Source organism: Mustela erminea, chromosome 9, assembly GCF_009829155.1.
Source record: "Mustela erminea isolate mMusErm1 chromosome 9, mMusErm1.Pri, whole genome shotgun sequence".
NCBI classification, from domain to species: Eukaryota; Metazoa; Chordata; class Mammalia; order Carnivora; family Mustelidae; genus Mustela; species Mustela erminea.
Window position 1 is genome coordinate 96,109,592 of NC_045622.1, and position 27,422 is coordinate 96,137,013.

The following is a 27,422-nucleotide window of genomic DNA, read 5'->3' on the forward strand; positions in this document are numbered from 1 at the left end:
AAGCCCCCAAAATAATACCAACAGACCAAAACAAATAAATAAAAATTAAAAATCTGCAGGCAATATGCCACGGCAAAGGTTTTTGTTTTGTTTTGTATTTTGAGCAGAGTAATAGGACAAAGGGAAAAAAGAGCAGGTATTTCTTGAGCATCTAAACTTGCAAAAGCAACTGGTGCTTAATTCATTTAACCCTCACATAATTTTCCAATTGAGAAAATGGACCTTCAAAAAGGCTACTTAACTATCCAAGGTCACACAACAGAGCCAGAAATTGAATCCAGTGTTGTTCAACTCCATATAATTCTGTTAGTGCACGTTATAAGAGAGAAGGAGACTGTGAGAGTTAAAGCAACATTGCATCACATGGGACAAGAGCAAAAGGAAAAATAAAAGGTGATGAATAACGTAAGGGATCTTAGTACACTACAAAGATCTGGGGGAGCAGTGGTAATGGTGTTGAAAGAGTTCCTAGGTGGTTTAAAATTATGCTCTTTAACTTAAGTGTGTATCAAAACCACCTAAGAGCTTGCTAAAAATGCAGATTGTATGGCTTCCCACTCCAAGTCTCTGATTCAGTAAATCTGGGGTGAGCCTGGGAACTTGTATTTCTAATGAGTTCCCAGAAGATGCTGATGCCCCTACTCTAGGAACCACCCTTTAAGAACCATCACCCAAAGAGCTCACAATAAACACATTCTGATACATCTACCCCAACTTTATGACCTCATCATATCCAAAACAATACCGTCTAACACAACTGCCAAATTCAGTGGCTCTACGAAGGACTAAAAAAGTCAAAAACATCCTAACTCTGTTAGGATGAATATTAGAACCACGCTCCTTGGCCTTCAAGGAGCTAAGAGAAAATGATCAGCCCAGCTTCTGCCTTAATTCTTTCTGAGAACTTATAAGAGACAAACGTGAAAAGAATCAGAAAACCATGCAGAGAAGACTGCTGGACTTCTAGGAAGACACTAGATTGGAGAAATTTAAAAGAAAAAAAAGTTCCTTCTTGTTTTAATTTTAAAAGAATTACACTTGCTGAAAAGGAAATTAAGAAAATGGTCCTGTTTACAACAGCATCAAAAAGAATAAAATACTTAGAAATAAACTTAATCAAAGAGCTGAAAGACTTGCACACTGAAGCTACAGAACACTGCTGAAAGAAAGTAAAGCAAGCACAAATAAATGGCAGGACAGGGGCAGCTGGGTGGCTCACTGGGTTAAAGCCTCTGCCTTCAGTCCAGGTCATAATCCCAGGGTCCTAGGATTGAGTCCCGCATCAAGCTCTCTGCTCAGCGGGGAGCCTGCTTCCCCCTCTCTCTCTGCCTGCCTCTTGTGATTTCTGTCAAATAAATAAATAAAATCTTAAAAAAAAAAATGGCAGGACATCCCAGGTTCAGGGATTTGGAGACTTAATATTGTTAAAATGTCCGTATTACCCAAAGCTATCTACAGATTCAATGTAATCTCTACCAAAATTCCATTGGCATTTTTTACAGAAAGAGAAAAAAACAAACAAACCCAAATTCACGTGGAATCTCAAAGGACCAACAGCCAAAGCAATCTTTTCTTTTTTTTAAGTTTTTATTCAAAGTCCAGTTAGTTAACTTACAGTGAAATAGCCAAAACAATCCTGAGAAAGCAAAACAAAGGTGGAGGCCTGACATGTCTTTATATCAAAATATATTACAGGGACGCCTGGGTGGCTCAGTTGGTTAAGCAGCTGCCTTCGGCTCAGGTCATGATCCCAGCGTCCTGGGATCGAGTCCCACATCGGGCTCCTTGCTCAGCGGGGAGCCTGCTTCTCCCTCTGCCTCTGCCTGCCATTCTGTCTGCCTGTGCTCGCTCTCTCCCCCTCTCTCCCTCTGATAAATAAATAAAATCTTTATTTAAAAAAAAAATATATATATATATATATTACAAAACTACAGTAATCAAAACAGAATGGTACTGGTATAAAGGCAGGCACACAGAATAGAATAGAGAGAGCCCAGATATAAACCCTTGTGTAAGTGGTCGAATGATCTTTTTGACAAAGTTGTCAAGACCACAGGCAATGGTGTGGTGCATGGCTGGCTCAGTAAGAGAATGAGACTCTTCAAGCCCCACGTAGGGCATGAAGCCTATTTAAAAAAAAAAGACCACATAGAAAATGGAGAATTGACAGTTTCTCCAACAAATAGCACTGGGAACACTGGCTATCCATATGCAAAAGAGTGAAGGTGGCCCTTACCTTACACCACACATAAATATTAACTCAAAATGGATTAAAGACCTAAATGTAAGGGTACCTAGATGGTTCAGTTCATTAAGCATCTGCCTTCTGCTCAGGTCATGATCGCAGGGTCTTAGGATTAGTGTGTCAGCTTCCTGCTCAGCAGAGAGTCTGCTTCTCCCTCTACCCCTCCCCACTGCTTGTGCTTTCTCTCTCAATTAAACAAATAAAATCTTAAAAAAAAAAAAAAAAAAAAAAGACCTAAATGTAAGACCTGAAGCTATGAAAACTCCTATATGAAAACACGGGGGGGGAAAACAAACAAAAACAAACAAACAAACAAACAAAAACACAGGCGAAAGCTTTACAACACCAGAAGAACTATGATTTCTTAGATAGGATACCAAAAGCACAGGCAACAAAAACAAAGACAAATGGTGCTGTGTAAAACTTAAAAAACTTATACGCATCAAAGGAAACATTCAAAAGAGTAAAAAGGTAATCTACTGAATAGGACATAATATTTGCAAACTACCAAATAAGGGGTTACTATCCAGAATATATTAAGAACTCCTACAATTTAACAACAACAACCACAAAAAAACATTAAAAAATGGGCAAAGGACTTGAACAGACATTTATCCAAAGAAGATACACAAATTGGGGGGCACCTGGGTGGCTCAGTAAGTTAAGCATTCAACTCTTGATTTCAGCTCAAGTCATGATCTCAAGCCCTGTCTTGGACTCTATGCTCAGCAGGAAGTTTACTTGGGATTCTCTTTGCCTTTCCCTCTATCACTCTCCTCCACCTCCCCTCCCCATGCACACATGTTTTCTGTCTCTAAAATAAATAAATCTTAAAAAAAAAAAAATCTACAGGGAATCTGGGGGGCTCAGTAGGTTAAGTATCTGCATTTGGCTCAGGTCATGATCTCGGGGTCCTGGGATCGAGTCCCATATCAGACTGCTTCTCCCTCTGCCTCTGCCCCCCCCCATGTGCTCTCTCATTCTCTCTCTCTCACACTCTCAAATAAATAAATCTTTTAAAAAAAAATCTACAGATGGACAGCAAGCATATGAAAAGATCCTGAACATCATTCATCATCAGGAAATGCAAATCAAAGCACAATGAGATCCCCACCTCATGCCCATTAGGATGGGCACTGCCAAAAAAACAGGAAATCACAATGTTGGTGAGGATGTAGAGAAATTAGAACACTGGCACATTGCTGGTGGGACTGTAAAATGATGTAGCCACTGTGAAAAACAGTATAGAGGCTTCTCAAAAAAAATCAAAAATAGAACTACCATATGATCCAGCAATCTTCCTCCTGAGTGTATTTGCAAAAGAACTGAAAACAAGATCTGAAATACATGAAATCTGAAATATTTGTCCACCCATGTTCACTGCAGAATTACTCACAACAGGTAAGATGTGGAAGCAACCTAAATGTCCATTGACAGATGAATGGATAAAGAAAATGTGTATACAGTGGAGTATTACCCAACCTTTAAAAAGAAGGGAACCTCTTATATGCTGCAACATGGATAAACCCTGAGGACATTATACTAAGTGAAATAAGCCAATTACGGGAAGACAAATACTGCATGACTCCTCTTATAGGAGGTTTCTAAAGTAATCAAACTTACAGTATAAGTACCTATTTAGAAACTGTCCCTGCTCCCCTTCCCCCAGGGATTTACAGGTAACAAAGCCCAGATACAAAGGTGGGTCAGGCCAGGTGGAGACATCCGATCAGTGGGGGGGATGCATACTGTCTCCCTGGTTACCAAGGAGTATGGGCCCTGCCCTTTGGGAGCCTTTTGGGCGCCAATCCCAATCAAGGTGTAACAGGCTGGGTCAAATGTCTACTAGGATAAACTGTAACTCAATTGGTCACCTAGCATCACTGTGGAGTTTCCTGTGTGTGTTACAATCTCATTGGCCACCTGTGCGTGGCCAGGCCTGACCGCATGGCCTTTGCCCTTAAAAGCTAGTCTGTGAAACAGAGAAGGGTCACCCTCTCTTGTAAGAGGTGCAGCCCCGAACGTTCAGTTAGATTCTTGATGCTTGGCGCGAAATAAAGCTTTGCTTGACCTTCGCTTTGTATCAGTCTCGCTCCTTTAATCACGGACCCATTATTGGGGCATAACAACAGAAAAAGAAAACAGAGTGGCAGTTTTCAGGGATGGGGAGTGGGGAGGATTAAAAATTGTTCAAAGAGTATAGTGTTCCACTCATGCAAAAAGAAAAGTTGTAGAGATCCGTTGTCCAACTCTATGTATATACACTTAACCATACTGTACATTTAAAAACTAAGAGGGTAAATTGATGTGTTTTTTATAATAAGACAGACCAAAAAGGGGGGGGGGTCACATTTGCCAGCAGAACAGAGAAAGGATAAAAGCCACCTTGCTGAGGTGAAGTGATCCAAGGAGACAGCAGGAAGAGAAAGGAAAACTGAGAAATGTATGTGAACATGTGTAGGGGAGGTAAAAAGATTCACACTCATACCCTCTGATGCAGCAAAGGAAAAGAGCACAATGTTAACAAACTGTGATTTATTCTCTTTTTATCACAAGGTCATGCTTTCAGCCTTTGATTCATTTATTATTACAATTCTCTTCTCTAACTCCTGCTCTAACTTGATTTTAATTTCCTGGCAGGTGGCACCCAAGCAGCCTTTTCGCTGGAACCCACCCCTCTACCTAAAGTGCTCTGTCCACATGGAGAGGCGTAACATTCTTCTCCAAGATCTCCCACAGTCCATCAACAAAGCAAGGTTACTTTCAGACTGCATAACCTGACATAACAGAAAGCTGCTCACTAAAGTGTGACCCAGCCAGCAAATAAGCCTGGCACCCCCACTTTCCCTCTTTGGAAACAGAGGAGGAGTTTATTAATTGTTGCTATTAAAAAAGTCAGGCAGCTTCTCAGGTGAGGGGGGCTGTCAGCACATCAGCCAACAGCCAGCAGGGGACCCCTTGTGGGTGAATTAGGCAGGAGCAGTTGATTAGAGAAGAGGATAGTGCAATGCCCACCCCGTGCCTCCCCCAGGTGAAGCTAAGTGGTAGAGCACCTGCCCATCCAGGCACTTGGCTGGCTCAGTTGACAGAGGATGAGACCCTTAATATCAGGGTTGTGCACGCTGGGCATGGAGCCCACTTTAAAAAAGGGGGGGAGGTGTGACTGGGTGGCCCAGTCGGTTAAACCTCTGCCTTCAGCTCAGGACATGATATCGGGGTCCTGCGATTGAGACCCATGTGTCAGACTCCCTCTCAGTGGGGCGTCTGCTTTTCCCTTGGCCTCTGCCCTCACCACACCCACCCCCACTCCTGTTCACTTGCTTTCTCTCTCAAATAAATAAATAAAATCTTTTTATTTAAAAAAAAAATTTGCCAACACAAAACCAACAACACGATTTATTTGAGCTAATGCAGAGGTTACAAACATGAAACTCAAATTAAGTTAAGAAACATAAATAACAGCCCAGTGCAGATTAAGGCACAAAGAAACTTCCATGCCTGACTAAAGGGGCAATAACTACTCAATTCCTACTGTTAGTTATTTCGTAGGACTACAAGCCGGATCTTCAATTTTTTTTTTTTTTTCCAACAGAATCCAGAAATCTGGACTTAACTGGAAAAAAACTGAAATTTTTAGAAACACTGTAAAGGTCAAATAAACATACCTGAAGCTGGATTAATGTTACAGGCCCACACACTAAAGCCAAATTTGCTCACACAAATACGTTGTCTGTCTGGGGGGCTTCCAAAAGAAGTAAGATGTACTGAATCCTCCCCTCCCTACAAATATATAAGAAATACAAGAGGAGGAGAAGAAGCTACCTGCATAGCTTTAATGAGCTGGGACCGATTACAATAAGCAAAATATATTATGCAAACAGAACCCCATACACCTGGTGTTATTGTCTTAGCAAAACCTCCAACGCACCCTTTGGAGCACTACTGTGAGCAGATACGGTAGAGAAGGGGACTTGAAGGGGAAGGAGCACATGAGAAATTGCTCCCAGTGTATCACAGCACACACATAGATCCCACTGTAGTCCCTGTAACACTCCAACACTGGGAGCTGACAGAAGTGATTACATCTTTTCAAGTTCTCAGTGTGTATACAAAGCACACAGCCTGCTCTGCACCATTCAGCCCCAGAGAGAGGGATGATGGGGGATAATTTAGATCAGTCTTAACAGGTGCTAATTTGACCTGCAGTGGGAGAAGGGCTGCCTGTCAAGCACACTGCCTGCAGGGCTTGGAGGCTCCCACCCTCCCCCATACCAGGGCAAGCCTCCTCACTTGCAAACAATTCCCAGGACCGATACAGAGCAAGGCTGGAAACCTTGCTTCAGGGCAGATAGAGGAAACTAGAAACTCTTTATGCACTTAACGCCTGCTTTTAAACAGCAAAGAATCTTAAAAGAGCCAATTCTTAGGACATGTAGTCCAAAGAGGAGAGAGGAGAAAAACAGAGAAGAGTCCCCTACCTACCTCTTCAGAGCCTTCGTTATCATAATGCCTTCTATTACTATAGCACCTGACTCTCTTCCAAATCACGTACACGTAGAGCAGGGATTGGCAAACCACGGTCTGTCGGCCAAATCTGGCCTGCTGCCTATTTTTGTACAGCCCATGAGCTAAAAATGGTATTTATATTTTTAAATAGCTGAAAAACATCAAAAGACTATTTCATAACACGTGAAAAGTATATGAAAATCGCATTTATGTCTATAAATAAAAATTTTATTGGAACAGAGCCACACTCATTCACTTACATGTTGTCTCTGGCTGCTTTCATGCTACAATGGCAGAGTTCAATATTTGCAACAGAGACCGTATGGCCTACAAAGCCTGAAATATTCACTATTCTGCCCTTCACAGAGAAAGTTTGCCAACCTTTGATATAGAGGATATAAGCAGGGCCATGCTCAGAATTCAAAGAGGCTCAAAATATAGTGACCTAGTTGCGCAGGTGAGCAGTGAAGGTGAAAAAGATTAACACTGGTACCCTCTCTTCCAGGCTACCCTCACCCTTATATTGCTAAAGAAAGAAATGGGTTTTCTAATTACCCCCAAAGACAAATACGTCAAATATCTAAATGTTACTGCTTTATGATAGGGCAAGACATTCCTGGTTTCTCCCAGTTACTTAACAAGACCCTGAAGACCAGGTGGCCTAAAGCCAGTAAGTGAATGTCAAAGGTGAAACCAAGGTTATGTCTCCCTTATACACGTCAGCTAGAGAAATATATGAACATCTCCAGGTGACACATATTTAGAATTGAGAAAACAAAAGTCCTTTTCAACCCCGAGGAACAAGGTTCCGGAAAAATCCAAGAGTAGGAGACTTTACTACTGAGAAACTTACCACCTTACGGGAGAAGGAAAAAAAAAAAAAAAAAAAAAAAGCAATCCAGGATTATAAGTCCCAATCTATGAAATTATATTCAATGAAATAAAATTGGAAATAGAAAATATCTTAAATTAGTAATAATGAATACTATACAACTAATTTTCATTTACCATCAGCATGTTCATACTTTTTGGCCCCAGCAATTGTACTTCTAAAAATTCGTCCTCCTCTAGAAACACCTGCACAAGTACACAAAGATGACACAGCACTGTCTGTGAAAAGTAAAAACCAGAAACAATCCAGATTCTATCAACAACGCACTGGTTAAATTAATTAGAGTGCATTCAACTGCTGGAATACTATGCCACAGTCAAAAAGAACACAACAGATCTATATACACCAGCATGGGAAAATGTCCATGACATATTAAGTGAAATATGTAAATGGAAAAACTAGTAGATTCAGTATGATCCCATTTTTACCAATAAAGAAAAAAAATTTTTTTACATTAAAAGAAAACTCTGCAGTTAACACAAATTGTTAACTGACTAGCACTGCAGAGAACATTCTTTCTATATCACTCATTTCTGAAATGTTTAAATTTTTACAAATGAATTTGTATTTGTTTTATAAGCAGAAAATAACAGACATCTCAAAATTTCCACTGATTATCTCTCGTTCACTATAGCTTTTTGAGGCTCTCCCTTTCTCGAAGTTTCAGTAACATGCCTTTATGGTTGGGGAGGGGGCAAAGCTTTGTTGCAGACAAGACTGCCTGCTAAGAGGCTTTCTTTATTTATTTAGCAACTCTTCATTCAAACATTTAAGGCCTTTCTAATTCTGACATAATCATTGACTCCTGCCTTCTGGTTTTCTCCAGTCTCAAGACACAAATGAATCTAAAAGCGTATGATGTTGCCTAACTTTAATTTACCCTATTTAGCAGAGCCTCTTCAGTCTCTTCTCAATCAGCAGACACAGTGATCCTTTAAAAATATAAAATCATGCTACTCTGCTTCTGATGGCTTTCCAAACCACTCTGAGTAAGAGGTAAAATCCCTTAAATGGTTTAGAAGACCCTGCAATAATCCAATCCCTATCACCTCTCCACCTTCATCTATCATACCATCCTTTGCTGCGCTCCAGCCAAGTGTCTCAGGGATTTTGTATTTGACCTTCTCTCTTCTAGAATGCCCTTGTGCCCAACGTTTACAGTTTATTCTCTTAACCTCCTTGAGGTCTCTGCTCCAATGTCACCTTCCCAGACTTCCTCTGATCCCGTTTAACACTGCAACTTTCACCCCAGCACCTCCTATACTTTAAAATTTTATTCTCCATAGAACTATCACCACCTGACATCCTAGCTAGATATTTTATCTATTTGTTTATTGTCTTTCTCCCATTCGAATGAGATTTACTGCTGGTGCTGAAACAGTATCTGGTACACAGTAGGTGCTTAGTAAATACTTTTTAACTGAATGACTCAATCAATCAATCAGAGTAATCATTTCACTAGCCCAATGCCCAAGATTATAATAAGAGCCTCACTCACAAGAGACAGTCTTTGCCATACTTCTCTGTCTCTCTTCTAAGGCCTGGGTTTACCTTCCCCCAGCTTCCACAATAGCTCTTTGACACTAAGCCTCTTACTCCACCATCAGTTTTGTCTCATTTTTGATTTCTCAATCTGTGCTTCTCTCTATTCCCAGAACAAGCCATGATTTGGTCACATCACAAATTAATTTCTCTTGGTTGAGAATTCTTCCCTATTTGTCCTCAAATGCCAAGCTTCTGGGTGAGAAATAAAAAATTAGATGGATTCATTACAACTTGAATACCAAAGACAACAATTCCTCCAATTTTTTTAGGGGCATCATTACAGGTAAAGCAAAACTCTCTCTTAATTACAAGGATTCTGCCCCTCACCAAAACAAACAAACAAACAAACAAACAACAACAAAAAAAAACCCTAATCATCTCAAAGCTAAAAAACTGTGATAATTTTAATAATGCTCATACACCAAAATGAAATAAAATGAGAGCACCCACTTTCTCAAATTTCAAACACCCTACTCTAAGCAGATTCAGTGAAAGCCTTCCACAGAAACAACATAAAGAACCACCAGGAACAGAACCTTCACATTTAATTCGGCTTACTTGCATCTAATCTGGATTCTGTTAGGACCAAGTATTCCACCATTGAGACTGCGGAGATTTTTGTATGTTTGTTTGTTTGTTTTTAAGTTTATCTATTTTTTTTAGTAATCTCTACACACAATGTGGGGCTCAAACTCACGATCCTGAGATCAAAACTCACATGATCTTTCAACCAAGCCAGTCAGGCACCTGAGATTCCAGAGAGTCTTCAAAGAGAAACAAAAACACTGACCTGCAGAAGTATTAATATCAGTGGGAAGCCAAGACAAAGACCAACAAAATGGTAAAAAGAGGCAGCTGTATAGCCAATATCTCTGACGAACATAGATGCAAAAATCCTCAACAAAATACTAGCAAACTAAATCCAGTAATATATTTTATTTTATTTTTTTTTAAAGATTTTATTTATTTATTTGACAGAGAGAGATCACAGTAGACAGAGAGGCAGGCAGAGAGAGAGAGAGGGAAGCAGGCTCCCTGCTGAGCAGGACCAGGACCCTGAGATCATGCCCTGAGCCAAAGGCAGCGGCTTAACCCACTGAGCCACCCAGGTGCCCCCAGTAATATATTTTAAAAAAATTATTCATCACGAGCAAGTGGGATTTGTTCCTGGGTTGCAAGGGTGGTTCAATATTCACAAATCAATCAACGTGATACATTACATCTATATGAGAAAGGATAAGAATCATGTGATCAGGGGTGCCTGGGTGGTTCAGTGAGTTAAGCCTCTGCCTTCAGCTCAGTCATAGTTTCAGGGATCCAGGCCCTCATCGGGCTCTCTGCTCGGCGGGGAGCCTGCTTTCCTCTCTCTCTGCCTGCCTCTCTACCTACTTGTGATCTCTCTGTCAAACAAGTAAAATCTTAAAAAAAAAAAAAAAAAAGAATCATCTCATCATTTCAATAGACACAGAAAAGTATCTGACAAAGTACAACATCCATTCATGATAAAAACCCTCAACAAAGTAGGTTTAGAGGGAACACAGCTCAACATAATAAATGCCATATATGAAAAACCCTGAGTGGACATCATCCTCAATGGGAGAAAACTGAGAGCTTCTTCCCTAAGGTCGGGAACAAGACAAGGATGTCCATTCTCATGACTTTTGTTCAACATAGTATCAGAAGTCCCAGCCACAGCAATCAGATAACAAAAAGAAATAAAAGGCATCCGAATGGATACAGAAAAAGTAAAACTGTCACTATTTGCATATGACATGATACTTTTTACAGAAAACCCAAACGACTCCACCATAAAACTGCTAGAACTAATGAAAGAATTAAGTTGCAGGATATGAAGTCAACGTATGGAAATCTGTTACATTTCTATACATCAGTAATAAAGTACCAGAAAGAGAAATTAAGAAAGTAATCCTGTTTATAACTGCACCACAAATAATAAGATACCCAGGAATAAGCCTAACTAAAAAAGTGAAAGACTTGTCCTCTGAAAACTATTAAACACAAAGATGGCACAAAGATATGGAAAGACATCCCATGCTCATGGATTAGAAAAGAAATACTGTTAAAATGTCTATACTACTCAAAGCACTCTACACATTTAGTGCAATCCCTATAAAATACTAACAGCATTTTTCACAGAACTAGAACAAACAATCCTAAATTCTGTATGGAACCACAAAAGATCCCACATAGTAAAAGCAATCTTGAAAATGAAAAGCAAAGCTGGAGGCATCACATTTCTGGACTTCAAGTTATGCTATAAAGCTCAAAACAGTATGGTACTGGCACAGAAACAGACACATAGATCAAGAGAACAGAACAGAAAATCCAGAAATAAACCCACAATTATGCAGTTAATTAATCTTCAACAAAGTAGGAAAAAATATCCAAAGGAGAAAGTCTCTTCAACAAATGGTGTTAGGAACACTGGAAAGCTCCATGCAAATGAATGAAACTGGACCACTTTCTAACACCATACACAAAAATAAGTTCAAATGAATTAAAGATCTAAATTTGAGACATGTCTCTCTCTCTCTCTAATAAATAAAAATCTTAAAAAGGGGGGGGGGCACTTTGGTGGCTCAAGTCGGTTAAGCATCTGCCTTCAGCTCAGGTCATGATCCCAGGGTCCTGGAATGGAGTCCCACATCCGGCTCCTTGCTCAGCAGGGAATCTGCTTCTTCTTCTACCTCTCCACCCTGCTTGTGATCTCTCTAATAAATAAAATCTTTAAAAATTAAAAAAATTTTTTAAATGTGATACCTGAAATATAAAAATCCTAGAAGAAAGCAAGACAGTCATTTATCTGATATCAGCCAGAGCAACTTTTTCCTAGATAGGTCCCCTGAGGCAAGGGAAACAAAAGCAAAAATAAAACTATTGGACTACATCAAAATAAAAGGCTTCCACATAGGGAGGGAAGCCTTTACAAAACTGAAGGGCAACCTATGGAATGGGAGAAGATATGTGCAAAGCACATATCTGGTAAAGGGTTGGTATCCAAAATACATAAAGAAATAAAGAACATATAAAATCAACACCCAAAAATCAAATAATCCAACTTAAAAATGGGTAGAAGACATGAACAGACATGTCTCCAAAGAAGACATCCGGATGGCTGACATATGAAAAGATGCTCATCATTACCCATCATCAGGGAAATGCAGATCAAAACTATAATAAGACAGCACCTCACGCCTGTCAAAATGGATAAAACCAACAACACAAAAACAACAGGTGTTGGGGAGGATGTGGAGAAAAAGGAACCGTCTTGCACTGTTGGTGGGACTACAAACTCGTACAGCCACTCTGCAAAACAGTATGGAGATTCCTCAGAAAGTTAAAAATAGAACTATCCTGTGATCCAACAAGCATGCTATTGGGTACTTACCCCCAAAACACAAAAATACGAATTCAAAGGGCTACATGCACCCCTATGTTGGACGAATGGATAAAGAAGGTGTGGTGTATACATATGCATTGGAGTATTAGTCAGCAATAAAAAAGAATGAAATCTTGCCAAATGCAATGACATGGCTGGAACCAGACAGTATAATGCTAAGTGAAATAACACACAGAAAGACAAATACCCTATGATGTCACTCAAGTGGTATTTAAAAAACAAAACAAATGAGTAAAGGCGGTGGGTGGGGGTGGAGAAAGAGACAAACAAAGAAACAGACTGATACAGAGAATATACTGATAGTTTCCAGAGGGGAGGTGGGCAGGGGCATGGGTTAAATAGGTGATGGGGATTGAGGAGTACATGATGAGCATGATTAAAATAAAAACTTAAGGGGTGCCTGGGTGGCTCAGTGGGTTAAGCCTTTGCCTTCAGCTCAGGTCATAATCCCAGGGTCCTGGGATCAAGCCCCACATCAGGCTCTCTGCTCAGCAGGGAGCCTGCTTCTTCCTCTCCCTCTCTCTGCCTGCCTCTCCACCTCCTTGTAATCTGTCAAATAAAAAATTAAATCTTAAAAAAAAAAAACTTTAAAATAAATAAAAACTTAAAAAAAAGGGGGGGGGGAGAGAAAGCTGTATGATGCGGGTGCACTCAAGGACTATGCAGGCCCTGAGTCATCCGTGAGAGCCAGTACGAAGAACGGCTGATCAGGTGCAACAAGACTTATTACAGGCTTCAGGACAACCAACATACAAGTTAGAAACATAGCACAATAGTGAAACATCAGAGGAACAACTTCTAGGTCACCTGAGCTCATTACAGAAGGTGTCTTCCATGTATAACTGTAGATAATTCCATTTCGTTTATTCAACAAAAAATTATTAAGGCAATAACTCCCTAGAAGACTCAATGATGTGGCATAATAATGGCTCTGTCTTCTTTTTTTACCAAGTCAAAAAGAATTTATACTTCATAATGAATCACTGGGGATGGAATTTCAATTCCATTTGTTGAATTCAATTAACATTTTATGAGCACCTACTATGTGCCAGGTAGTATTCTAGGAACAGTAGGAATATAGACATAATCACTGCCTTCAGGGGGCTGACAGAAAGGGAAACAAATACTTTTCTCTCATGGGTACAATATTACAAGTAAGTACCTATACGTCTAGTACAAGCAACAAAGAGAAAGTGATTATTTGGGACATTCAGGAAAGTTTTCTCAAAGGAAAAGAGGATAGCTATCTTAGGTTTTGAATAATAAATTGAGTATACTCCCATCCAAAGAAACCGAAAGTGACTTTATATATATATATATATGAACTCTTTAGATCCGGTAAAGTCAATGGAACAGCAAAGCTACTAAAGATGGACCCTGTCTTTATCATGATCAAGCTGAAAAGACTGGTGCTTTCCTAATTTCTAGGTCACCTTCTCCCTCTTGTGGACCTATGACTAGCCCTGCAGATATATCCATTTATTCTCCTCCATCAATATTTCTGCTGAGCACTCCCTGGAAAATCCCCATGTGAATAGAGCTGAGGCATCAAACAAGTTCACTGGCCCACAAAGCCTCAAGAGGCTTCAGACTGCTCCAACTCCAAAGCAATTCCCTCACAAAAGTCTAAAAAAACTGAGAAATCAAATGCGGGGTTCCAACTCTAACCTTCAATGTTCTGGGCCAAATTTCCCCAATCTTCTTTTATCATAAGGGAAAAGTGCAGATCAAAAGACATCAGTTCTCAGAACACAATCTTATTAAATACTTCAGACAAAAGGCCTTGTCACCTTTCTGGAGAAGGAATGCAGGCATAATTTAGTTGAGGAAGATTTGGCTCAGATTTTATCTCCTAGCTGTTGGGATTTTTATAGTGGACTTTCCAAATTGGGATCACTTCCAAAAACCTCATCAGTGCAATTCTATGGGCAAATAACTAAAACAATGTTTCTCCTATATCCCTAAAAACATTGTGTTGGTTACATTTCTACAGAGAGACAATAATTGTAAATGAATTATCAGACCTCCAGTTTCTTTCTTTCTTTCTTTTTTTTAAAGATTTATTTATTTATTTATTTGACAGACAGAAATCACAAGTAGACAGAGAGGCAGGCAGAAAGGCAGGCAGAGAGACAGGAGGAAGCAGAGAGCAGAGAGCCCGACACGGGGCTTGATCCTAGGACCCCAGAACCATAACCCGAGCCGAACGCAGAGGCCCCAACCCACTGAGCCACCCAGGCGCCCCAGACCTCCAGTTTCTTACAATGATCTACAGGAGCAACAGAGGTTCTGACAGAGAAAACTTAATATGTGAAAGCACTAATTTCATATGCAGAGGAGGAAAGAGTGCCCTCTTTAGGACCTAATGGTTTGAATCCAACAGTTCTTTTTTTTAAGATTTTATTTATTTCATCAGGCTGTCCGCTCCGCGGAGAGCCTGCTTCCTCCTCTCTCTCTCTCTCTCTCTCTCTCTCTGCCTGCCTTTCTGCCTACTTGTGATCTCTGTCTGTCAAATAAATAAATAAAAATCTTTAAAAAAAAAAAAAAAGATTTTATTTATTTGACAGAGATCACAAGCAGGCAGAGGCAGGCAGATATAGAGAGAGAGAGAGGAGGAAGCAGGCTCCCTGCTAAGCAGGACCCTGGGATCATGACCTGAGCCGAAGGCAGAGGCTTTAACCCACTGAGCCACCCAGGCGCCCTGAATCCCACGGTTCTTATAAGCACCTCTTAAGAAGTCATTTCTGTAGATCTAAGTTTTTTCATTTAAAAAAAGAAAGAAAGAAAAGAAAAAGGGCTGGATTAATACACTCTAGGTTTTCTCCAGTTTTAAAATGCCATTTAAGTAATTTTCTCTTTTTCCTAATACCAACCTTTCGAAGCCACAGGGACTCCTGCTGCAAGCTGCAGGGAGCCACAAGACCCTGATGTTCTGCTAGATCCTGGGCTATCAGACCCAAAAAGAAGTTTCTGGGGGCGCTTGGGTGGCTCAGTTGGTTAAGCATCTGCCTTTGGCTCGTGTCCTGATCACATGGTCCTGGGATCGAGGACCTGCTGGGTGGGGAGCGGGCTTCTCCCTCTGCCTCTCCCTGTTACTCCCCCTGCTTGTGCTCTCTCTCTCTGTCAAATGGATAAATAAAATTAAAAAAAAAAAAAGAAGAAGAAGAAGAAGAAGAAGTTGTTTCTGGTGGTGAGGAAAAGGTCTGCCACGCAAGTTATCAGTTTTAATCTGGAGTCAAGACTACACAGGCAGTTTGCCCTCTACTGCTCACAGGTAAAAGGAGACAAACTGTGAACTGGTTAAGAGCTCAGCAACAGAGCTATACTGAAATGACACACTTGTGCTCAATATTCTCACTATTTTCAAACACTATTAATTAAATCAGCAGCACTCAGGATCAAAATATGCTTCTTTTGTCTATCTCTTACTACAAGGCCAAAGAATAAATCTCCCTTCAAGCAGACTAGGCACACAACAAGGACACCTTCCTTCCCTGCCGGCCATACTAGTCTAGCGGCAGCAATAGCTCAACAGTGACACCTGCTGGGGAAAGCCAAGCAAGGGCCGGCTCATTAGCTAGAGAACATCTGGTCCCTTTTGAAGGTGGCAGAAGATGCTGATAAGCACTTGTATGTATTAAGGATTTACACTAGAATGCAGCCACTCAAATTACGAGGAAGTGATGGCCCTTCTATAAAGGCTACGCACTTGGAATATTGGAATATTTTACATTGTACGTCACTCACTTTTGAGCAGGCTGTCAGCCTCCACAGTACATCTCATTGTAGCTCATCTCAAGTGACTCGACAAATCATGTAACTACTATATTTTACAATGAAACCATGCATTATTTGTGTATTTTTAAAAGAAAAAATATATTTACACAACTGTTTACTAGAGCCTACATTTTTAAACATTTGAACTTCTTTATTTAAAACACAAACAGTTTCTGGGGTTTTTTTTTTTTTTTTTTTAAGATTTTACTTATTTGGGACGCCTGGGTGGCTCAGTTGGTTAAGCGGCTGCCTTAACCGGGCTGCCTTAATCGGGCTCCTTGCTCAGCAGGGAGCCTGCTTCTCCCTCTGCCTCTGCCTGCCACTCTGCCTGTGTTCACTCTCTCTGACAAATAAATAAATAAAATCTTAAAAAAAAAAAGATTTTATTTATTTATTTGAAGAAAGAGACAGCAAGAGAGAGAGAACACAAGCAGGGGCAGTGGGAGAGGGAGAAGCAGGCTTGCCACTAAGCAGGGAGCCCGATGCGGGACTCGATCCCAGGACCCTGGGATCATGACCTGAGCCGAAGGCAGATGCTTAACTGACTGAGCCACCCAGATGCCCCAGTTTCTGGGTTTAAACGGTCTACTTTTATTAAGAAGTGATTAATATTTTAGTCACATGTGGCTATTTACATTGAATTAAAATTTAAAAATGGGGCGCCTGGGTGGCTCAGTGGGTTAAGCCGCTGCCTTCGGCTCAGGTCATGATCTTAGGGTCCTGGGATCGAGTCCCGCATGGGGCTCTCTGCTCAGCAGGGAGCCTGCTTCCCTCTCTCTCTCTCTGCCTACTTGTGATCTCTGTCAAATAAATAAATAAAATCTTTAAAAAAAAATTTTTTTTAAGGTACATCTAGCTCCTCAGTTCACACTAGCCACATTTTGAATGCTTATTAGTCACCTGTGGCCAATGCCTACCATACTGGACAATACAGATACAGAACACTTACATCACTATAGAACAGTTTATTGGATGGCATTGTTCTAGAGAAACATATTATTTTCAGATGAAATTTTATGTCTGGGTCTGGGGAGTCAACAGGGGATATAGACAAATGGAAGCCGGACAAATGTTAATAATTTTTAAAGTCAGATGAGAGATTTATGAAAATTCACTTATTAAACTTTCTGTTTTTATATGAAGATTATCATAATAAAAAACCAAATGAAACGAAAATTAACAAAAATGTTTCACTGAAAAATGAGGTATCACACTAAGGAATATACCATGGTTGGCAGTTTGGAAAAATCTGTAGTCCTACAAACTAGAATTCAAATCCCCACTCAGCAACCTACTTCTGGATCTTTAACAAGAAACTCAACTTTTCTGAGCCTCACTTTCCTCAAATGTAAGATGAGACATCTGGGGCACCTGGGTGGCTCAGTGGGTTAAAGCCTCTGCCTTCAGCTCAGGTCATATCTCAGAGTCCTGGGATCAGGCCCCGAATCAGGGGGTCTCTGCTCAGTGGGGAGCCTGCTTCCCCCTCTCTCTCACTCTCTGCCCACCTGTGATCTTTGTCAAATAAATAATAAAATCTTTAGAAAAAAATAAGATGAGACATTTAATACCTGCCTTGCAGAGTTATGGTGGAAATTAGAAATAACGAGTAAAAGATATAGTATCTACCACATAGTAGGGCCTCAGTAATTGGTATCTCTAATCATAATCAAACAGAGTTTACTTTAAACCACTCAGATATTTCTCAGAACACCACCAGAAGAGGTACTACTACAACAGAATGCACAAAGGCTAACAGACCAGAGGCCCACTGGTACTATGGAAACAGGTCCTGGGAGGCTTTTAGAGCAGTAACTAAAGACAGTTCTTTTACAACTACCTTTCATAAACCTTTTGCATGTCTGCTCTATGTCGGACACTGTGCTCGCTACCTTCCCACCTCTCTTGACAAAGAGGAGTAACAGTCTCAAGTTCCTAATATGGGCCGTTATGCAAGGCAAAATATTACAAAGCTGGGAATTTAGGAGATGTTAACCCAGAACTAGTCTCAACTATAAGAGCATAGTAACAACCTCTATTATTTTGTCTATCTTTCATAGCCAACCAAGTGTCCTATCTTCCCCTTAGCAACAGCCTCTAGTAACCACCCAATATCTTGCATTCAACATGTTCTTTCCTGTCTTAGAATGTGCTGGTCTCCTAAAATAAAGGTCTTTCCCTAATCCTACCCATCTTTCAAGACTTGATTTCGTACAGCCTTCTTTGATGATACTTCCCTTTCTCTGAAATGAAACTGCATTTAATCTCAGTACCGCACAGTGAAGCATTTGGGTCATCTACATTTTTTATATAATTGCGTGTAAATAAGCCCTGCCTTTATAATAACACTCCCAGGGGGTAAAGACCAAGTATTATACTTCTTCCGTATTCCCTACAGTGCCTAGCACAGTGCTGGAAAAACTAACCATTCAACAAATACTTATTAACTGGGTAACTCTCTAAAGCATCCTCCCAAAATAACAAGTACATTATGTGCACAATCCATATTCCCACCCTTGTTAGAAGCTTATGTCAGAAATTTCAGTTGCTTCAACAGAGGATGTAATGCAGAGCAATATGCTGTTTGGATCCAACAGGCATATTCTGGGAGTTGGTGATTACGCTAGATGTGACCTTTACAGAATTACAGAAAGAAGTCCCTAATAAATCAAGATAGATGCGCACACAGCCATACATGGAACATGTGGTGGGCGGTCAACTACACCCACTCCGTTTCTTCCATGGAAGACTTGCCTGGGATGCTGATCTGAGTACGGAGAGGCCTTCCTTCTACAAATTATTCTTCTTCCTCACCTTGAGGTGAATGTCCATCTGGAAGATCTCCTCAAAGAATTTTAACTAAGCAACTAATCTGCTATCCAAAAAAAATGTATCCCTAAAAAAATGGACTTTCCTTGACACACACACACACACACACACACACACACACACACATACACACACACAAATTTTCTTTTCCCTTCTGTCAAGTTGCAGTGTTCCAAAAGATAAGGTTTAATAGATGAACACAACTATCCAAAGAGACACGACTGAAAAAGAGCTAATATGCTAGTCTGTAGCACTCTGGGACATTTTCTTTTTTCACAATAACTAGTGCTCCACATACAATCCTCCAAGAAGGTCAAAAAGCAGGGCAGAGGAAGTCAATGGCTCTACCTCCTCCTGCACCTTTAACCTGAACTATATTCTTTTTTTTTTCTTCTATATTCTCCTTTAAGGTGAAAGGTCTCACGGGCTTAGCCAGAAAAGGAGCTAGCAGAACCACGTGACTTATACTGTTAGGCCCCATTCTATCTCTGCCACCAGAGCCAGATCTTCCAAGAAGATGCAATGGATATCAGGGAGACCAAAACCAGATGCACGGGTCCCAGACGCTCCAGATCCAGCCACAACATCTACAGGACTGAAGGAACAGACGTAAGGAGAAAAGCAAGGGATGTAGGAGAAGACAAGAAAGCACCTGCTTACCTCCTGAGTGAATCTTCCTCAGAGCTCTCCTCAGGCATATCCTGATGTAAGGCCTCCTGTGGTACAGTTCCAGATCTGCTAGACTGGGTATAAATTCTTTCCCAGTGGCCTGTCTCCTGGTTGAAGGCCACTCCCACAGTCCTCTCCTCCTGCGGACTAGCAGAGCTGCTCAACTCCAGCCTGCTGGAGCTGGGCGTTTGGCCCTCAGTCCGCTCAAGGGGTGGCAGCTGGCTGCCACTCGATGGCATGCCCTCGAAGGTGGTGGGGACCTGCCAGGACGAGCTGGCCTCGCTAGAGGAGTAGTTGGGTGTGGTTCTTTCCCAGCGCAGGGTGTCGTTGTTGAAGGTCAGGAGATTGTGGCAAGCACGACAGCGGTTCAGGTGGCCACGGGACAGGTTGGAGTTGTTCTCACTACTGTGTGGGGTGGGCTGGTGGGAGGGGCCTGGTCTCTCGGATTCAATGTTGTTATTGAGCATTTCCTGGGCCTGTTGGGTCTGGGGGGCTTCTCCACTCAGGCTGTGGTCCAGCTCCTGAAGCCGGTCATACTCCAGAAAGAAGCGTCTCAGGTCACACTGAAGCTCATGGCGAATGCTGCCTGAGTTGTTTTGGCTGGAGCCACTTCCTCCATCTGACTCAGCTGCCAACCCTGAAGCTGGAAAACCCCTCCCTTCTGTGGCTGAAGTGTACACAGACGCTTGAGAGCCACCTTCCTGCTGTCTCAGCACAGACAGCAAACTCACCGAAGAGGCACTGGTCCTGGGTGGAGGCATGGATTCTGCCTCAGAGCGGGAGTTCAGACTGAGCACTGTCCGGGTCCACTCGGACCCTGTCAGCCCAGGAGCTATTTCTCGGTGATATCTAGAAGGGTGGCTGGACAAAGGGCCTCCCAAAGAGCGACGGGTGGGGCCCAGACTGAGGTTGCGGAGCGTGTTGCCGGCAGTGCTGCTCTGGACTGTACTGAAGGCAGACGGCCGGTTCAGGAGGCCCTGGTCCTGCTGCGCTGACGAGGCCTGCTCCGGGGGATGGAAGGGCTCGGTCTGTACAAAAGAAAAGGAAGGGGTAGTAGCCCTGGCAGAAGCAGGGGGGACACTGTCCTGGTGTGGCAAGAGGGAAGGAACTCGAGTGCCAGAGCAGCGGCTGCAAAGGCACAGGATCCCAAGGTGCTGGCAGCACTCAGCTGTGGGGTAACTGACCCGCTGTCGGAGCCGGATGTAAGCGGAAGTCCTGGGGCGCTCCGTGGAGGGCTGAGGGGGAGGCGGTGGGGGTGAGGGGGTAGCAGAATCTTGCACTGTGCTTTGCTCTCCCACCTGGATGCCAGAGGAGCGGGAGGACAGCATGTGCAGGAAATTGTGGAGGAGAGGCGTCCGGCGAACTGGCTGTGATTGCAGCAGGGCACGCTGACGGTAGTGGGATAACTCTGTTCCGTCTATGGGGATCTCTGGTTCGTCATCACCCTGCAACGTGGAGCGAGGTGGGGCAGGGGGAGAGTGAGGCAGTTAGGTAGAAGCTCCAGGTAAATCAAGGAAAACTAACTACTGACTCTGACTACCATCCAAGGAAAACAGTCTTCATGAAGAGACAACAACCCTACCCTGAAGCACTGAGGACTAACTGGCTTCAGCTTCTGGATCATCATATGGAATTAAACTGTTCACTTCCAATTAGTGACACTTCTGAATGCGTACAGAGGGCAAACCGACACTTTTACAAAGTGCATCTCTCTGACACAGAGGCATTGAGGGAAGCAAAAATGTCAAGCAACCAGAGACACAAAAATGACAAGCTATCCAATACAGCCTGGTTACTTCTAATAAAGTGGTCACTTGGGGGTTTCAGAATTAACTCCCCTGTCAAGGCTATGGCTAGCACTTTGAATACACAGTCTGAAGCTAGTTCTCAATCTCGACTAGAAAAGAAACACTTGGGCATTACAAAGTACAAGTCCAATAAAATCAGAATTGGAGCACTAGTTTAGGAAAAAACTCCCAGTTTAGATGGAGTTGGAACTGCTGACTAACTTACCTGCTGATTAGAGGGGTTAACAATGGCTGTGAGTAAGTAGTGTCCGAGAGGATCAAATCTCACCAGACTGAAAACACAAAAAGAAAGACAGACATGCATAGATGTTAAATAAGAAGAGGAAGTCTGTGTTCAAATGTACGGCAATCACTACTGATAACTGCGGATTACCCAGGCATCCTCTTCATTCTAGGAACTTTCAAAACTCTTGAAGAAATCAAAATAATAGGGCTCATACTTCTTGTTATCTCCTCACACTTGCCAGAATAGGGGATTATGTATCACGAAGATAATTTCAAAAAGCACCTAGGCTTCTGTCCCAAGAAGCAGCTACATTAAGCACATGCTTGCTTATACCGAAGAGCCCAACAGAACAGTAAAGCACAGCACACTCCCATACCCTGCCACTGGGTTAGTCTGTTCTGCCCTCACAAAGCAGCTACACTGGCAAGAAGCAGAAGTTCTGGTGACAGTGAACAGTTTCAGCATCAAGTGATACAGCTGAGACTAGAAAATTTTCTTATATCCAACCGCAATACCAAGAGGACCAAAGAAAACCCATGCATCAGCTTTAATTCCAGCAATGTGTGTTTGCATTTTGAGGGCTAAATATCAATCAGCAGATCTGACACATATTTCATCTCCATTTTCCAGTTTGATAAACGCAAATAACTGATTTAGCAACTTCCCACCAAATTAACCTCCACCTGAACACCGTTCAGGTTTCCCAAAAGAGGGCCCTATCCCAAATCCAGACAGCTCTGAACGCAAAAGACATTCTAACAACCCTGGTCTACAAAGACCAGAAGATGAGACCAATCAGAAACAGCTAAAATGAACTACTGATTGGCCAGCAGCTTAAAAAGTAGGAGCTGTACACATAACCACCTGCTCTGAGCAGATATAACAAACTGCTTCCTGAAGGGACAGCAAGTGTAAATGTTCTCTGCCATGTTAGTCCTATGCCAGACATCGCTGGTGGCCAGAGCACTCACCGGACCCGTTCCATCTCGCTAGCTGTCTTCACGACAGCAAAGGGCTCTCGCCGACTCCAGTCCCAGAAGTGGATCTCGTTGGCAGTGGCAATCAACAGGAGCTGAGCCGTAGGGTGGAAAGCCAAAGAAGCAATGGCATTGTTGCTGTCTGTGAACCAGCTTTCACTGCCACCCTACAAATGAACCAATCCCAAATATTCTCAGGTTATAAACTGACAGCAGACTGGGATGTCAATTTCAAGAAAGGACCATTTAAAAAACATCAAAAAAAAAAAAAAAAAAAAAGAAAGGACCACTTAAGGTAAAATGACTACTTATAGGGCCTACTTTAAATACGTCCACTGTAAAATGTAGAAAATCAGTGATCTGGCAGAGTCGCCAATTTATCAGAAAATGATTACTGTCAGCTCAGTTCTCCAAGTCATCTGCAACCCAAAGCAATGAGCCTCCACATAGCCATGGTGCACAACAGCCCACTACTAAGTCATCAGGACAAGAAACACATTGCTTTGGCGATCATGATCAGAACACAACACAATCCTTGCTCTAAAAAAAAAAAAAAAAGGCATCTATCCTGAACATAATTTAGAACCTCCTGTACTATGCCACAATGGGCAGATTGAAGAATAGTTAAATGAGATATTCATCTTAGAATGGAGGAATATGGATTAGATTTCCCATTATTTAAGTGGGGAAGACCACCTCTTACTCAGATGTAGTCCTAAAAACCTGGCTAGTCTCTCCACCAGTTCAGAACTCAATGGTAAACAACTCTCTGCATTTAGAATACCAAAGAAATGGAAATACTTACATGCAAATCCCAAATTCTGACCTCCCCATCTAGGCAGCCAGAAGCAATAAGGCCTGAGATGGTAGGATGAAAAGTGACACACCATGGAGTACGGCGGTGTCCAATCAAAGAATGAACACACTTGCCAGTCTTCACCTCCGTAATATAGATATTATGGTTCACGTGGGTGGAGGCCAACAGAGTCCTAGGAAATCAAAGAGTAGGAAATGAATGTGAAGCATGTAGGAGGGTAACAAACTTTATCAGTTCTGGATAACTGGCTTTCCAGTATTCCCCACCCCAGCGTGGAAACACTACACCCTAGGCATTATAAACAACAGAAGTATTCTGATCTTTAAAAGCTTTGGCTTCTCCACACTGTCCCCAAATGACACACGTCCCCTTCAGAGACTGTTTTTTTCCAGCAGAAAAATTATCATGCCATCAGTGGCCTGCATCACACTGCCAAAGGATTGTAATTGAGAAATTTTCTGAATTTGGAGGCTCAAGGTCCACCATTTCCTTTGCTTATTCCTGTCATTTCTATGGTTAGCAACGCTCATCTACTTTCTATCCCCTTCTGATAACACTGGCAAAGTGCTGTTCATGCAAAGCTTCAAAGAGCCCTAGGGATGTTACCAAGCTAGACCAAATATACAGAAAGCAATGCTGTACCAAGTCTTAAGTTATAGATAAGTACTAGGTACCTGTCTGGGCTGAAGGCCAGTAAAAAGGTAGAGCGTGGACTATCCGGCAGTTCTACTCTCTGAAAAACAAACCAAGAAAAGTTAAAATACATTATTTATAAACTATGGCTCACTCTATCTCAAAAAGTACAACAACCACTGTAGATTAGTAGTCAGTATAAGCTAAAAAACTGGAGACAATGATCAAGCCACAAGTTGAGAGACAGAAATCCAAATTACCTTTAAGAAAAATGTCTAGCTCTAAAGGGAAAAGATTATTTCTAGCCCAAAAATTCTTCCAAATTTATTTTTAAAACTCCGTTAAGTTAGATGTGTCAATTCTCTCACACAAAATAAATTATGCCTCAATTCTACATCATTAGCCCATTCTAAAACCCCATCTACAGTTACCCCTACAAATCCAATGTCAAAAATATCTGTTTTTCCTACCTTGCCCTCCCATTTCATCCACCGCGTTTTATCTTCCACTAGCTCCTGCAGAAGCCGCTGAGCTCCAAAGGCCCGAGTGCCCCGTTCTCGCCCCCAGAGTATCCGGACAGCATTCTTCTCTGGAACAACCTTCATGGTGCTCAGTAGCCACTGTCACACCAGGCACAGGAAGAGAAGGAGCGAGCAATTGCTCCACAAGCTGAAGCAGCTAAAATGAGGCCATTCAGGTCCTTGTAAGTTGTCTTCATGGAAATCTAAAGGATGAATGTTAAAGTCAAAGAACATCTATTCTGCAATCAGAGAAGCTCCCCATTGCAAATGTGATTGAGCTTGAAGAGGTTAAGTACTTTTTTTCATATTTAATGACACTCTCTCAGGAAGGACCCTTCTCCCAGACCTTTTCTTCCAAAAATATTTCATCCTTTTTTTCCCCAAGTTTTTTCTTAATTCTAGTTATCATATATAACAAAATTACTTCATTCTTTTTTTTTTTAAAGATTTTATTTATTTTATTTGACAGAGAGAGAGATCACAAGTAGGCAGAGAGGCAGGCAGAGACAGAGGCGGAAGCAGGCTCCCTGCTGAGCAGAGAGCCCCATACGGGGCTCGATCCCAGAACACTGAGATCATGACCTGAGCCGAAGGCAGTGGCTTAATCCACTGAGCCACCCAGGCACCCCAAAATTACTTCATTCTTAAATTCCTTTCATATCCTCAGTAGCCCAGCCTTATATCTGAAGAATATATCATTCTCTAAGCAGTTAGTCTTACTATTTTATCAGGCAGTAAGAACTTTTGTTACTAATAAAGTCTAAAAACCTGTCAAGAACAAAACACAACACAGCACCTGCCCTCCCTTCTCACCATACTGCCTCCCTATCCCCCAAACCCCTCCTTATCACTTGGGCAGCCTCCAAGCCAAAGAACAGATAACTGATTTTAAAAGGCTGTAACCTGAGTTCTAGTTCTCTATCTCTTTTTTTTTTAAGTGGTGGTGGGAGAGGGGCAGAGGGAGAGAAGAATCTCAAGCAGACTCCATGCCCAGCGCAGAGCCTGACACGGGGCTCGATCTCACAACCCTGAGATCATAACCTGCAGCGAAACCAAGAGTCAGATGCTTAACCAACTGAGCCACCCAGGGGCCCCGAGGTCTGGTTCTTATGCAGTCGCTTCAACTCTATCTCCTACCTAAAAGCAAGTGCATAAGGACTACTTTGAGGTATCTTTCTCACTCTCTTTTTCTCGTCTCCAGTGAAGTTCCGGAGTAGCAGAGAGGATGAAAAAGAAGAAAAAAAAAATTAAATTCCTTTTTCTCATCCACCACAAGCCTTAAGAGCATAGTTCTATAGTTTGTCACAAAACAAAAATTCAGGGGCGCCTGGGTGGCTCAGTGGGTAAAGCCGCTGCCTTCGGCTCAGGTCATGATCTCAGGGTCCTGGGATCGAGTCCCGCATCGGGCTCTCTGCTCAGCAGGGAGCCTGCTTCCTCCTCTCTCTCTCTGCCTGCCTCTCTGCCTACTTGTGATCTCTCTCTGTCAAATAAATAAATAAAAAATCTTTAAAAAAAAAAAACAAAAAACAAAAAACAAAAATTCAACTAAAACATCAACTAGCAGCAAAATACACACACATGCAACAATTAAAGAACTGCGGTTCCTCTATACAATGGAATATGCAACCCAGTAAAACGGCACTTCAGAAAAATACAAGTGAAATGTTATTCACTGTAGTTTGGTTTTAAAAAATTTCAAATGTGTAGAAAAGTCGAAAAAACAGTATAATAAACACACTATTTGCTACTTAGACTCAAGAGCTGTTAATATTTGGCCACATTTGCTTTATCTAGCTCTATGAACACAATATTATTTGTGTTGTTTTTTTATTTTTTTCTGAACCATTTCATCAGGCTTCAAGATGCTTTAACCCTATATACCTCACTGTGTATCTGCTAAAGATAAGGACATTTGACTTCATAACCACAATACCAGTAAGTACAATGGGGACCAGTAAGTCCTCATTCAAATGTCCCCAACTATCTTAAAAAAATGCCTTTAATATTTCGCTTAAAAAAAAAAAAGTAAAAAAAAACAGAATCCAACCAAAAGTCAAGCAATGAATTTGGTTGTCATGTCTCTTTAGTCTTTTACTCTAAAATGGCCTCCAAGTTTTGCTTTGGTTGGTTTTATGTTTACTTATTTACAAACAAGCTTTTTTTTTTTTTTTTAAGAGGGGGAGTGGCAGGAGGAGAGCATTTTTTTTTTTTTAAGATTTTATTTATTTATTTGATAGAGGCACAAGTAGTAGGGGGAGCAGCATGCAAAGGGAGAAACAGGCTCCTTGCTAACCAGGAAGCCCAACACGGGGGCTCCATCCCAGCACTGAGGGCTCCTTACCTGAGCCAAAGGCAGATGCCCAACGACTGAGCCTCCCAGGTGCCCCAAGACAGAGAGAATCTTTTTTTTTTTTAATTATTTTTATTAATATATAATGTATTATTTGCCCCAGGGGTACAGGTCTGTGAATCATCAGGCTCACACATTTCACAGCACTTATCACAGCACATTCCCCAAGACACAGAGAATTTTTTTTTTTTTAAAGATTTTATTTATTT

The 27,422-nt window shown here is 41.6% G+C and overlaps 1 protein-coding gene across 11 annotated transcripts in view; it reads right to left on the reverse strand.

The window, feature by feature from the left end:
• AMBRA1 (autophagy and beclin 1 regulator 1) overlaps positions 1 to 27,422 on the reverse strand; it is a 178,149-nt gene that overhangs the window by 121,717 nt on the left and 29,010 nt on the right. For 7 of the 11 annotated variants that reach the window (XM_032356351.1, XM_032356346.1, XM_032356350.1 and 4 more), the window contains exons 2-7: positions 24,813 to 25,066; positions 24,384 to 24,442; positions 23,698 to 23,881; positions 22,887 to 23,059; positions 21,895 to 21,961; positions 19,873 to 21,326 (exon numbers count right to left, since the gene is read on the reverse strand). In XM_032356351.1, coding sequence (XP_032212242.1) covers positions 19,873 to 21,326; positions 21,895 to 21,961; positions 22,887 to 23,059; positions 23,698 to 23,881; positions 24,384 to 24,442; positions 24,813 to 24,947 — 2,072 coding nt within the window. In that variant the 5' untranslated portion in view covers positions 24,948 to 25,066. The remainder of the gene's footprint in view (positions 1 to 19,872; positions 21,327 to 21,894; positions 21,962 to 22,886; positions 23,060 to 23,697; positions 23,882 to 24,383; positions 24,443 to 24,812; positions 25,067 to 27,422) is intronic. The other 4 variants (XM_032356354.1, XM_032356353.1, XM_032356352.1 and 1 more) reach the window with 2 other exon arrangements.